Genomic DNA, 14,595 nt, shown 5'->3' on the forward strand with positions numbered 1-14,595 from the left:
TTTTTCTCCCTAGAGAGAATTTCTAAAATAATTTTAAAAATCATCTTACCCTTCAGTTATAAAATTTACAGCATATAAGAGTTTCCCTAATTAAATATATCTTATATCTTAATTTAAAGTAAAAGCTCAATCATAACAAGATATACATGAATTCACTAACAAAAGTAAAGAATACGGATAGCTACTTAACTACTCCATGCTAATGCTAAAGGAAGTATTCAAATAACAATGGCAGTAATGGCTTAGATCTTTCCTTTTTTTATTTTCATTTGCATACTATACAATAAGTTTTCTTTTGAAAATACTAAGAGGTACAGAAGACAACTTCACACCTCCACAGATACTTAATAAATTCTTCTTGTTAAAAAGATAAGGAGGGAAAAAAAAGGCACTCTTTTTACCTAAAAATTATTTAAAATATTAACCAGTCAACTCTTCATTTGGAAGCATGTGAAACATTTGAATAAGCTTCACAAAATTTCCACAGAGATTCCATGCCAGTATGATATTTACTTGATCTTAAATTTGAATTTAGGAAGTGATCCAATATATTGTGAAAATGGAAGTCCATCCTAGCAGTAATCTGAAAACGTAATTAAGCTTCCTCTGGTCTTCTTATTTGGTGTTTGACCTATACAGGTCCCTTTGGAAACATATCAAATTTCCATTTGTTCAAAGTAACTTCTGAACTATTTCACCTTATGCTTTTTTTGAAAAAATAAACAACTTTCATTCACCACAACTTCAGTGATAAGAAGCTACTTTATAACTGAAAACATCTGGAAATTCTTTGTCAACTAAACAGGCTGGAAGATGAATCCAAGTGGTCTGGGAAGGTATGCATCTACTACAGAGATGAAGAACCCTAACAGAGAGGGCTGTTTTTTAACATGAAAAAGAACGACAACAATTACTTCCAGAGAAATCATGCAAATCATCAATAAAGAATTCCCAAGACAGAGGATTCCTCTTTTATAGTAAAGAATCAGAAAATGGACTATGCCCAAAAGTTCTTCAAGAATGCAGTATATTTCATATAAACAGCCACAAATTCCATGCTGAAAGGAAAATTATGTCCTCATCTTATGCATACAGCAATAAACTTCAAAGAAATAACCATGATTGTATCTCCTCAAGTGTAACTACTTAGTGCTGGTATTCGTCATTTGAGCGTTTGGATTCATCCATTGCTTTTTTTCAAAACATTATTCGGATGTCTACTTCTCTTAACAGGGAAATACTGAAGAATATTGAAGGAATTAAGGAAGGTGGGTTACAGCAGTGAAAATATTGCACTAATCAAGTAGTTATTTGTCTTTGGTTTACCAGCAAACTCTATACTTTGTAATGGAAAAATGGTATAGTGGTGGATCCAATAAATTGAACCTTATTACTGGATTCCTGGTCCAATATATTTTTGATCTTTCTTGCTTAGGCCACTTTCATTCCATGCTACTATCCATATTATACATTTTAACAGTATTACTTCACTGAGTGACATGAAATTCTTCCACAATTCAGAAGGGCAGGTGATGACACTGAAGTCCTACACACAAAACAATGAGTAGGGGTTCTCATCAGTGGGGCTAGGGAGAGCAGCTCCCATTCAGTATCATTAGCAGAGAGCCTCCATGCTGGCTGTGAGCAGTCTCAATAGGGCTGCAAAAAGGCAACTAAGATACCATAATGTGGGTCCAGAGGAGGCTCGGTAGCTGACATTTAGCTCTGAAGAGCTGAGGACATTCCCTTCAGACATGTGGCACAAATCAGCACGGCGCAGGGAAACCACAGAGCAGCCAAGTTTGTTCAGTACATGCAGATTTATTTCCTTATGCTTTTGCCTCTTCAGCCCATCAGAGCTCTGCAGAGCACTCAAGCTTTGCAAAGGAAGAACAGACTCCAACCTTCACCAGCAAAATTGGATTACGTCTTTGTACTAAAAAAATGAGAAAATCAAAACTTGATAGCCAGACTAACAAGTCAAAAAGGTTAAAATGAAATCAATTCCTGCCTGAATTTGGACCAAACAAAAAGTTCCAGAGGTTGGTTAAGGGATGCTTTTGGGCTATTTATTGCTGTTTTAGTCTAGTCTCATGTAAAGGAAGGTATTTGTCTTTCCTTCAAACTCTATTTTAATAGTAATTCTGATTGTTGGTCTTTTCAGCAGTAATGAGAGGAAAAATTGTAAATTTAAGGAAGATACTGACCAAAGACTAGAATCTGCTCTCCAAAAACCTAAATGAACTACATGATAAGCAGTTAGTTAACAAGGATTCTTCTAGCAATTAATACATGGGAAGAGGAACACACACACACACAAAAAGACATTTACATTAATTTAGTTGGAGAGTTCTTGGTATTTAAAACCATCAAAGTTGCCCATCTTATACAAACATCAGTGTTATAGCATATAAGTAGCTGGCTTCAGAATGATAACAGATCTACTTCTACTCTAAAAGAAAAAATAGCAAATTGGCATTCACAAAAGCTTTCAGTATCTATAGGAGACAATAAAGCTAAGTACTCCTTGTTCTTTTCACTATTTCAAACAACACTGCTCGTGCTTGATCATTTATTTTTAAGTCCTTCAGCTTTGGGAAGCAAGGCCTCTAAAGTGGCTTACAGTCAGCCTGCACTAAGGATCTCCGTTACAAATCAAGTGGTTAAAAACAGATGGCTACAGAACTCAAAATCCTGGAAAATAAAGAGCAGCAAAAAGCAGTTAGTGCTGCACAATTCACTAAGATTCTCATGATAAAGGAAGAAAATCACAGATGACCCATAGACCAGGATGCTGACAAATGATCTTCCCGTGAACAGCAGGAACCATGGGGAAGCCTGCTGCTCATGCTCCCTACGCAGAGAGCAAAGCACCGCACAGTGTGGGGCGGTGAGGTTTCGGCTGGTGAGAGTAGAAGAGTTAAGGAAAAAAGAAAGAAGTCACTGTTGGAAAGGTCCCAGTGGTAAACAAAGTAAATCAGAATGCGAACGCTGCTGCTGCAATGCACAGTTGGCAGCAGGAGCGAACTTCTGAAGAGGAATGTGAAGGCGGCCCTCCCACTGGGCTATCTAGCTGCACTATGGATTCAGCTATCCTTGTCATGAGCCACAAGGGGACACAGCCTACTAAGTCAGGAGCCCATGTCACACCAACTTCATAGCGAAAAGTAAATGTGGAAGTTCAAAAAGTGAGGCTTGCATTTTTGACAGCAAAGTTCATAAAGAAGGCTTTGAGTCTTCCCATGTTTTCTTAAAGTGTATTATACCTCCTAATCAGAAACAAGATTTCTCATTCCTAGTCTTCGGCTTTTCTTAAGTCAATTGTTTTTTCATTGTAAAGTTTTGAATAATATTTCAGAAGATTTTTGACTATACTGTATCTATTCTGTTCTCTATCTGCAGCATAGTCCCACAAGAGCCCCAGCAAAAAGAGAAATTATTAAAGAACAGCATGTCCTCTGCTATTTGTCCTGTAACAAGGAAAAACAAGCATACCTAAACAATCTTGGTATTCAAAAATACTTTCCTGCTTTGCATAAACCCGAGCTCAGGATTCATTTTTAATACTGACACTTTAAAATTTAAGTGAGATGGATATTATGGTAATCATGAAATCCACCCGCTATGATTTACTTCATCAGCAAAGAAATACCCAAGATATAAATAATTAAAAAATTATCTCTTCATAGAATAAGCAGTCTTGGTTAGGGCAGAATCAGAACACTAACGCTACTGACTCCAGGCCTCCAGTCCTTTTGTCCCAACCTTGTGGCTACACAAACCCGTATTCTTCCTCTCTGTTGCTTCTAACTCTCCTGTCTCTCAATCTAACGCACCGCAGGGCTGCACAGAGATGAGCAGGACCTTTGCAGGCCTGCTGCTCTCCTCTCTGCCCCACTGGGATTCCCACAGAGCATTGCTTGCCCACAGCAATTTTCCTACTAAGGAAAGTAGCAAAGGGGGGCCAAGTGACTTTGAAATATAAAGGAATTTACAAAAGCAAACAAAAATAAGGACATGCTTAACTACTCACTCTTGCTTAGCCCAGTAATGCCAGACAACTTGATTATATTGGAGGTGTTACTATTTGAATAATAAACTGAAGGAGTAGCAATCAGATTCCACACATGCCATGTTAAAATGGGCTGTAATGCCCATGCTGCTGCAACATTAGAAGTATTTAGCAGTTCCAGATTTTGACAGATTTGGCCTGTGGTACAGTTAGGAATGATTTACTGTTGTTAAAGTTGCTGTATGTCAATAATTATTAGCAGCAAAAGCATAACTCCTTTCTTAGAGTTAGTGCACCTTGGAAAGATATAGAGCAGCTTACAACTGCTGCTTGTTAACCTAGGAATAACTCATATATAAGCTTATAATTTCAGTTACCTTCAACATCAATGGAGACAAAAGCACAGAAGAACGCTTAGGCCTCCTGTCTATAAACCTTCCTTAGTCTGACTTAAAGATAATGTTTATTAAAATTAACCAAGTTAACATAAGCTTGAGCCTAGACAACCAAATAAAACTCAATTAAATCACTCAAAAATGCATCTGCTACACCCTTAAAAAGCAGCAGCCACTTTCTAACTGCCTCAAAACTGTGTATAGCTCCAGGCTGACCACTGACAGATAGCAGCATTGCAGCTAAAAGGTGGGAAGGTTGGGGGCAATGACAGCTCCATGAAAGAACAGACAGACCACTGCCAGTCCTGCCCTGTTGTGGCAAGGCTGTTGTGCTGCCTGAGCAACGGGTTGCAGTGAAGTTCACAGAACAACTAGTAAGTATAAATTCTACTAATTCAGAAAAAAAAAAAAGTGTTCGGACATGACCTTAGCTCACAAAGCACAATTCACAGGGGGGATGAATGTCACAGCCATGGTACAGTGCTACATGCTATGGACTGAGTGAAAAGTCACACTGAAGACCTCCCGATATTTTTCCTAAGAGAAATTAACACTACAACTGAAGTGACCTCCATCTTCCACACTTCAAGCAGTGACCTTGCAAGAGGGAACTTTAAAAAAGTGCTTATGGATTTTGTCCACATCCTTTTTTTCTGCATACCTATGATCCATATGGAACAGAAAGTATCTCTGGTCTCTACTCACACTTTTATCTTATATTCATCTGGAGTACGTATGAAACAGTGAGACAGAGACAGATGTACTGTTCTAAAAGAAACTGGTTAGGCATATTCTTGTCCTACTTAGGCCAACAAAAAGATTTTTCAAACGCAAAATTTTTATTTGCTCAGTTCATGTAAGTGAAAATAACCACCTAAAAACATAACCGACTACAACTTCTATACTTCTTAAATAGAAATCATAGTAGAGCAAAGCAAATCACCAAGACAATACTGTCTTTGCTTGATGAAATATTCATTTAAACATCCTTTTTCAAGTAAATCTCATGATTCTGAATATGACCTAGCTGTAAACATCACAACTAAAAATATCATGAAGCAGATGTTGCAGAACATTCTTCAGAGAAGACTGGCAAGAGCAAACAGAGGCAGACTGGGAGACTTCTGAGGTTCCTCACAGTCTTGTCCTGTACTTCAATGATTCTACAAGAAACTGATTTTTTCAGATCCCTTTGAAAACTTTTGCCTAAGAGTTAACAGATGCTATGGAAGTGAACTATTTTTAAAAATCTCATTTTATTATGGAATTACTATTAATAGACTTAAAAAGTAGTTCTCTCTATATATCTACTGTCTTAACACAATTCAACCAGCTTGCATCCTGGCTTTTTTCTACTGAACACAGCATCACCATTGTTCTACTGGCATAGTCTCGTCTGCCTTTCATACTGACAGTATTGTTTAAGTAATTGTTTTACAGTATTTGTAAAAATAATAGTTAAAACACATGCATCTGAAGTGATTTTACTATGCCTGCATGCAGTTTTACTACTTAGATGTCAGATAATTTAATTCCAGTATGATTATATATGCAGCTTGCTCAGTTCTTTGTCTTTTTAATCACTAAACTAAGCTAACATAATGTTTCTCAACATTGCAGTTATTTTCTCACTCTTAAATATTTACAGTGGAAGCATGAAGACCTTATTTCTAAACAAGACATTAAAGAGGGTTGTTAATTAAAAAGCTAATTTAAGTGCATTAAAAAGAGAAATCTTTATACAGTCACACTACTTAATTAACAGTCTTTTTTTGTAATCCAGCATTATTCCTGCTAAAGACAAGACAAACATTTATGTTTGGTAGCTGAACAAACAGAAGATTATAGTAAGAGTCAACGACAATATAAATTCTCTCAAATGGACTGAAAATCTTGGAAAATGAGCAGAACTTACAGAAAATGATGAGCCATCCTTTGAAACTGCAAGAGGGTAAATCCCATCCCCTAGATGCACAGAGAGCTCCCAGCTACTTCTCTTTGATTTAGCAATAAGAATTCTAAAAAACAAACAGAAAAGGAATTTTTAACAAATTTCACGTTTTTTCCCATTTAAACCAGGAGTACTTTTCTCATAGGATGGTCATGAATGATATAAAACATCATTAATTTATAGACACAACCAGGAAAGCATATTTAAAAAAAATATTGGCTTCATTTTTTTGTCAAATGAGGTATGAAGAGAAAATGCACTCTACTTTCTTTCTAGAATTGCCTTGACACACTGGGTATGCTGATAGTTATGGGAAGCTCTAAAATGCATCCAGCACTTGCTACAGAATTAATTCAAACAGGATGAAAAGCAGATGAGAAAGTGGGTTGGCAGAAGAATAGCAACAGTGATAGCTGCACCATTCTAAGTGCAAAATATAATCACTAGTCCTTTCATCTCATTCTTAGTAAACCTTAATTAAAGTCCAATTAGACACAAAAGATTCGGCCAAACCAGTAATACACACAATTTTATAATGACTGTACATTTTATAGAATTTCATCCACAGAGTCCTTCAAATGAACTGAAAAATGACTGTGTATCACAACCCATACACGCGATTATATCTGTTCCCACAGCAGCCAGTGGCTGCACCGGTTATCAGTATCAGGTAACAGGAGAACCATGAATCTTTCCAACTTCAGCTCAACGAAGCGTATCTGACAACAAGGAAAACAGACCTGAAGAGTCATTCTTGCTAATTCAGAGTGAAATAAGTAGTTTTCAACTATTTTATTTAAAATGTATATTTGTAACTTTGATTTATTTCTTCCCTGCGTAGCTTCCCAGATCTCTTCAATTTTGTTGTAGCAACTTGTGTCCAAAGTAGGCTGCAATCTTTTCTGGTAGTCATACATCAGCAGTCTCCTCTGTAGGCTAAACAAGAATGTATGAATGTGGAGTTTAACACCATTAGAACAAAGGCAGGTTATTTTGGCAGAGCTTTCTTCCACACTGGCTTCTACACACGTTCAGATTCTCCGTAAGAAATGCAGAGACACTGAGCTCACCACATTTGTATCTTCTTTTCAGGTATAACACTCATCTATCATAGAATGTTTCAGCGCAGTCTTCAGAGTCTTAAAACTTGGAAACACATTTTTCTGGATTGTGTCACATGCAGTCTGCTAAGGATTCACAGGCCCAGTGAACCACATCTCCCCCAAAGGAAGTGTTCGGTGTGTCTGGAATCAACAGGGAGAAGCACCTGAATCCTCCAGAGGCACACGAGAAGCTTTCTGCCTAAGCCAAGGATAACATACCGACTTGCTAAGGATTTACGCAATTCTTTTAAGAAGGCTGGGTTTTTTCAACATCTAAAATATAGGCAAATAGAAACTCAGGAATCCAATCAGTCAAGAAGTTTCTAAAAATTGTGCTTTGCAATGTGCCTGAAATGGGTAAAATCAAAACATGCAATGCATTAGCTAGACTAATAGATGCATTTACCATTAGTTACTTTGGATCCAAGCCAAGCAGTCTTATACCACCTTGCACCAAACATCCTTGATCACTTCTATAACCAACACTCCTCACAAAGTTCATAATATTGAAAATAGCCTGTTCCCATGCTAATGATGCCAAGCATTATACTTTTCATTCAATGTATGGAGATAATTGAAATGGAAATGTCTATGGCTTATTGGGTGCAATGACATTTCTCAGCACCTCATCTTCAAACTTCTTTATGTCACCAAAACATTTACACTGGCTGATAGGAAATATTACAGACACTGGAGTTCCTGAAGAAGAGGAACTGAGGAATTTCCTGAACAGGTAGCAGGCAGAGAAATGTTTTCATTGCACTTCCTGGCACAAGAGCAACAGTAAGGAGGAATGTAGTGGACTATGGAAGAACCCAGCTAAATTCTATATAGTATTCTATTATAATAACCAACAGTGCTCTATAGAAACTTCATATTTCTTGTGTAAGAAGTAAGACCTCATCACAAACACAGCTTAGTAGGATCTGCTTCATTGATGGCATGAGATTCCTTATAACCCTGCTGGCATGCCCTTGCTTCATATTGCATTTGACTGGAAGTGACCTCATGAATCTGGCCGCTGGCCATCAAAGGAAAGACAGTCTTGTTCTCCAGCAGGGATTATTTTTGTTCAGTCCTGTCTTGCTGAGCTTTGTCAAGTGTATCTCCAAACAGGATGCATGCCTCTTGAAAGGCATGACTATGATCACTACTTTGACGGGGTTTCAAACTGCCCCACAGGCATATAATTTCTCTCTGCAACACTGGTGGTCAGGAGGGCAAGGTCCAGAGATGTATCTAATAGCAAAGTACACTGCAAGTTTTATGTCCCTCCTGGAATTGCTGGATTCTCTTGCACAGGGACTTTTTCTAGCTTTGCTAAGCAAATGCCTGGGGCTATGTAGCTAATCTACAACTATATTGACTAAAATAGATATGTACACTTTCTCATAAGAATTGTGCTTTTTCTTCATTAAAACAAATTCCTTTAATATTTTTTTTTTCAGTATTTTGATAGGATTGAAAAGGTTTGTTGGGTTTGGTTTTCTTTTTTCTTTTTTTTAATATATGGAGATATTCAAGACCCATTTGGATGCCTATGTGTGCAACCCATCATAGGTATCTGCTACAAAGTTCAAAAGCAAAGGTCAAAGTTTCTTGAAAATCAACGGGTAGAAAGCTGATCAAGCTGATCAAGCCTGTGAACTACTTCAGAAATGCTGAAGTTTCTATCAGGTTAAGAAAGGGAGAGAGGATGTTTTGTTTGCGTATTTTTATAGCGTATGTGATGCCCAAGTGCAGGAGAAAGCCCCCCAGTTAGGACTTCTGAATATATTTTCTACTAGTTGATATAAATGTCACAAATTTCTGGCTGTTTTGAAAGATTTGAAACTAAAAATTCTACATACAGGGCTGAAATCTGAGATATTCTATTTACATTAAAAAAAATACTGGAAGACAAAACGATGCCATTTTTATTACTACAAAAGAAGCAAAATGTTTAGTCGTTTCCACTCCAATCTCAGATTCAGTATCACAAAGTTCAACATTCCCTTTCTTCTCTCAGTCCTAGCACATGAAACATCAAAGAAATGATGTGTGGAGATGACTGGCTGCAGGAAGAAACACAAGTTCAGCAGCAAGCCGAGTGCTGGGTGAACAGGAAGCAGGCCACAGAGAGGCTGTTTTCCCTTGCCAGTATTACACACAAGGAGAGGGGGAGAGCAAAGGGAGACTGTGGTAGCACAGACAGGACGAGAGGGAGAAGGGCGTAATGAACTCTCTCCATACAGTCTTCTCTGACCTGCTTTCCAAGGAGAAGTAACACCAGCAACAGGGGCGTGTACTGTGAGGAAGGCGGATGGCCAGGCTCCAAGTCAGAAAGGTGTTACTCTAACCACGTCAGTTGTAAAAACGTGTAAACGGTGTGAGAAGCAAAACAGCTCCTTTTACCTGCTTAGTTATTTCTTTTCAATCCTTGTCACTCAACTGCAGATGATGTCACGGTCTCCTAAGGTATTTCGTATGCGGCATACTGCATTATGTTCCTTTTACCTCCAGCTGCCACGACAGAAAATGAGAGATACTTTCTAATAATGCAGCCATTACAACTCCTGCTTTGCAAATTTTCGGTGAGGGATGCAGAAAACTAGTAAAAATTTTAGCTTGACACATGCTGCACTCATGAAAAACAGACACTAGTTAAACTATTATCTGTTCTAGGCAGAAATAAATAACGAAAGAAAACAGACGTTCACAAAGGCAAGGCAAGTAATAACTCTGCCCCAGTTTGTCCATTTTGATTGTCATCAACCAATCGCATAGAAGGAACTCAATAAAACTACAATTTTCTGCAGTTTGTGGCAAATAAACTCCTCTCTCTTGATTACTGTTGATGATGTAATGAGCTATGATAAATGTCACCAGCTCCTAAAGGGTCAGGAAATTGCGTATGGATTTTTTTATTTTTATTTTTTCAACTTCCAATTCAAAATGTGAATTCTAACGCTGGAGAAAACTTAATACACTTTTTACTTCTGATATTTTTGCTGCATAAAACTTCAGGTAAAGGCAGACAAATCCCAAACTATCACAACAAACTCTCCAGTTATGAAAGATTATAAGCATTTGAAGACCACATTATGTGGCACTCTGTAAAGCTGCTTTTCAATCGTGCAATTACCTATTCAGCAGTTAAATAAAAGTGAAATATTGACTTAAAACAATGTTAATGGTCAAAGAATCATTAAGAAATCCTTCATCATAACTTTCACAGCAGGTGGCCTGTAAAATGATCAAGAATAATGTGCTGGATTCTGTAGCCACCAAGGTCAGTTTCTGCATACAAATCTTTGCAGGAGGAGAAAAAAAGACCTTCAGAAAGTGGGCCATTCATCTGAACTAAGTTCAGAGAATTTCCAGCACTGTGAAAAGATATGTTATGCAAGCACATAGATGTATTCAGTGGGGGTAGACTGAACCAGCTACATGGAGACTACAAAGGAGCCCTCCCATGGCTCATGAATAAGTCGAGGAAATGATCAGAAAAAAATGGAGAGATGTTTAGACAGATGGCCCACTTAAAATGCCTGGGACAGGGCATAAGCAATTTTAATGAAACTTTAGATCTACCATATAAATTGTTTCTTATTTTCTCCGTACTCCCCCCCCAAAAAAAACTTGAGAAAAGCAAATAGAAATTTAACAACTCAAACAGAAGTATGTCTCGTGGTATAAAACAAGAAAAAAAGGAAGTAAATCATATACTTTTGAGCGTTATTGGTTTAATAAGTTCTCATACAAAGAAATATCCTTCACAGAACCTTCAACTATCAGATGAATATAAAAGCAGGGAATGGATAGATTAAAAGAATTCTAAACAGAAATGTACTGCCAAACAAAACAAAAATCTAAGCTTTACTATCTGAGTACTTTCAACACTTTCCAACATAAAAGTTCATCGCTGCACAGAGAAGATAAAAGCAGCATTTTCACAAGATTATTTTAAGAACTAGAAATTATGTGAAAGGAACCTAAGAATCTGGGAATATTTTATTCAGCAATTTGAAATATTTTCTCTATATGTATTCACACATACTTCTGCATATATTCAGATGGATTCATCTGTACATAAAAATGGGTTTCCCTTCTTTCTGCTTTATGTATGCATTATGTATACATATAGTCCTTTCACCAAGAGTACGAAAATATACCATCATTAGAGTAAATTATAGTTCTGCATGTGTCATACAAAATAATAACCTCTACTAGCCAGTGTGCCAGCTATCAGACAAAGGCTGAATTATCCAATAGTCATGTCAAAACGGTTATGTCAGAATGGTTTTATATTGCACTTTTCTTGCACATTAAGTTTAGATCAATAACAAAAATGCAAATTTATAGACATGTGCTATGTCTGAACAGAGACCACTGGAAAAAAATGAAATTATGTGGGAGGTAAACTATAAAATAGAAAGTATTGCTTTAAAAGAACATTATGGAGTGAAATGTACTTTTATTCAAAGTAATATACATCTGGATGTTTCCTTTAACAGGAGCCTTCTGGAGGATTGATATAAAGGCCTGCAATGCAACGTTCACGGAAAGCCTCCAGTGTCTTCATCAGCAAATCCCAGATCAAGGGAAAGAAATGAAATAGTTAAATCTAGATTCTGTAACTGGAGGGTGAGTGTAGCTACCAGGATTTAAGTGTGTAGCTCAAGCACTTTTGTCAGCTAACCCTGCAGACAACCTGAGGTCACCCTGGTTCACCTTCTTTCTTTTTGAATGTCTTTAACCTAATGTGTCCTGCTTGTCTGCTCGACTCTAGCTTCTTGATAGCCATGCAGGTGTCCAGGAACTAGAGGATCCTCTGACAAAGCCAACTCCACAGTCTGAAGGAGAAGGTGTGCTCCAGGTACGCAGGCTAATAGCAACAATTCTAAGTCTCAAAAAATCTTTTATAGCTCTTAGCTTTAAGTCTATCAGGAAAAGGAAGTAGGATTTGCACTATTGCGAACTTAGCTGCAACAAATTCATGCTTGCAGCAAATGCACCCAGAGAATGAAAGATCTCTGTTATCCATCTCCTTCAGAATATGAGGATTCGAATTTACTTCTCAACTCCCACAAGAAAGAAGCCAGTGTCCAAGCAACTCTGGAGGAAATCATCATCTTGCCCTGCTTTGCTTGGAAGGAATAAGAGTCATCATTTAGGTTGGAAAAGACGTTCTAGGTTAAGTCCAACCACCAACCTGACCTACTGAGTCCCTTAATTACACCATGTCCCTTAGTGCCACATCCATACATCTCTTAAATACCTCCAGGAATGCACGAGAGGGACATCTGCCTTCCGAAGGAAAGTAACACAAGCAATAAGGGCACGTACAAAGAAGAAGGTGGATGGCCGGGCTCAAAGTCATAGAGGTATTACTCAGATCATGTGTTCACAAGTACAGAGAAAAGACATTTGTTTTACGTGCAGTTTACAAATCTGTGCTTCTGATATTTTTCTAGCTATCTTTCCTAAAATCAGGAAAACTGTTTACCAAGAACTACTTGGAAGCAGGTGTTTTTAATCAGATCAGTCAACAATATTGACTTCTGCTGAAAACTGCTACAGAGAAAAGGAAAAATCTAATAATCTAATAAAGTTTTGGGCAATTTCTCTTTCATTAAAGTATATAATTTCTCAACTGTGTTTCTACCAATTACTGCTGCGCCGTTTATTCTTCATACGAGTTCAGGCAAAACTTGATATTTAGATTCAGGCCCACTGAAAGAGTTATGCTAAGAAGTGCTTAGCCCCTGCCAGCTCCTCTCATTTGAAAGCAATGAGAACATCACACAGTGAGGCACTTTTGAAAAACCATTCTGCCAGTTGGGAGTACAAAATATTTATTTTAGAATCAAATTTAAAACTTCTGTTTTGAAAAAAATCTTGGCCTGATATTTCAGTGCTGTCTCTTATGTTAAAATAGCTTCTTTAACTACAAGTAATTTACAAAGTTAATCCCAAAAAGCACATCAACTCATCTTTCATCTCCAGAGATGCACCATTACAGCCAGTAACATCTGGCAGAAATGCAGCATTTCTTTGAAGAATAAACAGCGTAAGACCAAACCCAGTAAAACCTGCTCAATTTACTACATTAAGATCATGAGTGAGAGATGACCACTACAGTTAAAGGAGAGAGAATACATCAGAATAAGGCCATATCTGAAGAAATCTGGCAACACCATCGAGGTTAAGAACATCGGCCTTCTAAAAGACCAACAGAGAATACTTGTCTGCAAACTAATGAAAAACTATAAAATCGTTGAAGCTCACACATCACGGAGCTGACCGCCTCTTGCAAACATGGTTGCAACACAGACAAAAGAGTTCATTTAATAGCTTAACCATTTCATGTCACAGATCACTTCCGTAATACCACTGTACTGATCATATTTGCTCTGTTGTGATTTCTTCTCTATGAGACTTCATTCAGGAATGTGGGGATACACATCCAAGATGGTACAAGGTTCCAGAAAAGGATGGTCAGATTTTCCCCTCCTGGATATCCTATATGCCATAATGTAAGAACTGTGATCATTTTGCAACAATCTATTTTTCCTGACTTTGGTTATATTTTCCAAAAGATGAACCTTTAGTGCGTACACAGGAACTGGTGCTGGATGACAGGCAAACACAAACTATGCATCTATCAATTCACAGATAAATCTGATCAGAGCACTTGGCTAGAGGTATTCATGCTATTTCCTGGCAGGCAATGCGAAAGCTACATCCTCTCCTTGCACATAAAAAAACACGATGTGCTTCATAGATTCTAAAGCTTTGTTCTCTATCTCTCCTGCACTCTATTCCTATCGAATGAAATTAATGCTGCTAATTCTGTTTGGTTAGAAAGGAAAAACAGAATATGAAAAAACCCTAAGAGTTCATTAAAAATTAAATTATATTACAAAGATAACATAAAACATGCATGTCTTCAATAAGTATTAATTCTTAACATCTAGACAATTATAGCACATTAGAGAGCTCCGATGACTGACATTACCATCAATACATCATCTACTGCACCTTCAGTATACCTCTTCAGTTCACACCACTGGGCTTTAGAAATGTGATATGAACCATATCTTACCTTTATTACCAATGAAAAGAGGAACAAACCTCTTCTCAATAAGTTAG

The 14,595-nt window shown here is 37.4% G+C and overlaps 1 protein-coding gene across 1 annotated transcript in view; it reads right to left on the reverse strand.

The window, feature by feature from the left end:
- The window catches only part of LOC104917422 (propionyl-CoA carboxylase alpha chain, mitochondrial-like), a 74,064-nt gene that overhangs the window by 40,117 nt on the left and 19,352 nt on the right, over window positions 1-14,595 (reverse strand). Inside the window, exon 3 of the mRNA XM_010728632.1 lies at window positions 6,323-6,425. Within this exon, the coding sequence (XP_010726934.1) occupies window positions 6,323-6,425 (103 nt within the window). The remainder of the gene's footprint in view (window positions 1-6,322; window positions 6,426-14,595) is intronic.

Source organism: Meleagris gallopavo, chromosome 1 (genome assembly GCF_000146605.3).
Source record: "Meleagris gallopavo isolate NT-WF06-2002-E0010 breed Aviagen turkey brand Nicholas breeding stock chromosome 1, Turkey_5.1, whole genome shotgun sequence".
Lineage (NCBI taxonomy): Eukaryota > Metazoa > Chordata > Aves > Galliformes > Phasianidae > Meleagris > Meleagris gallopavo.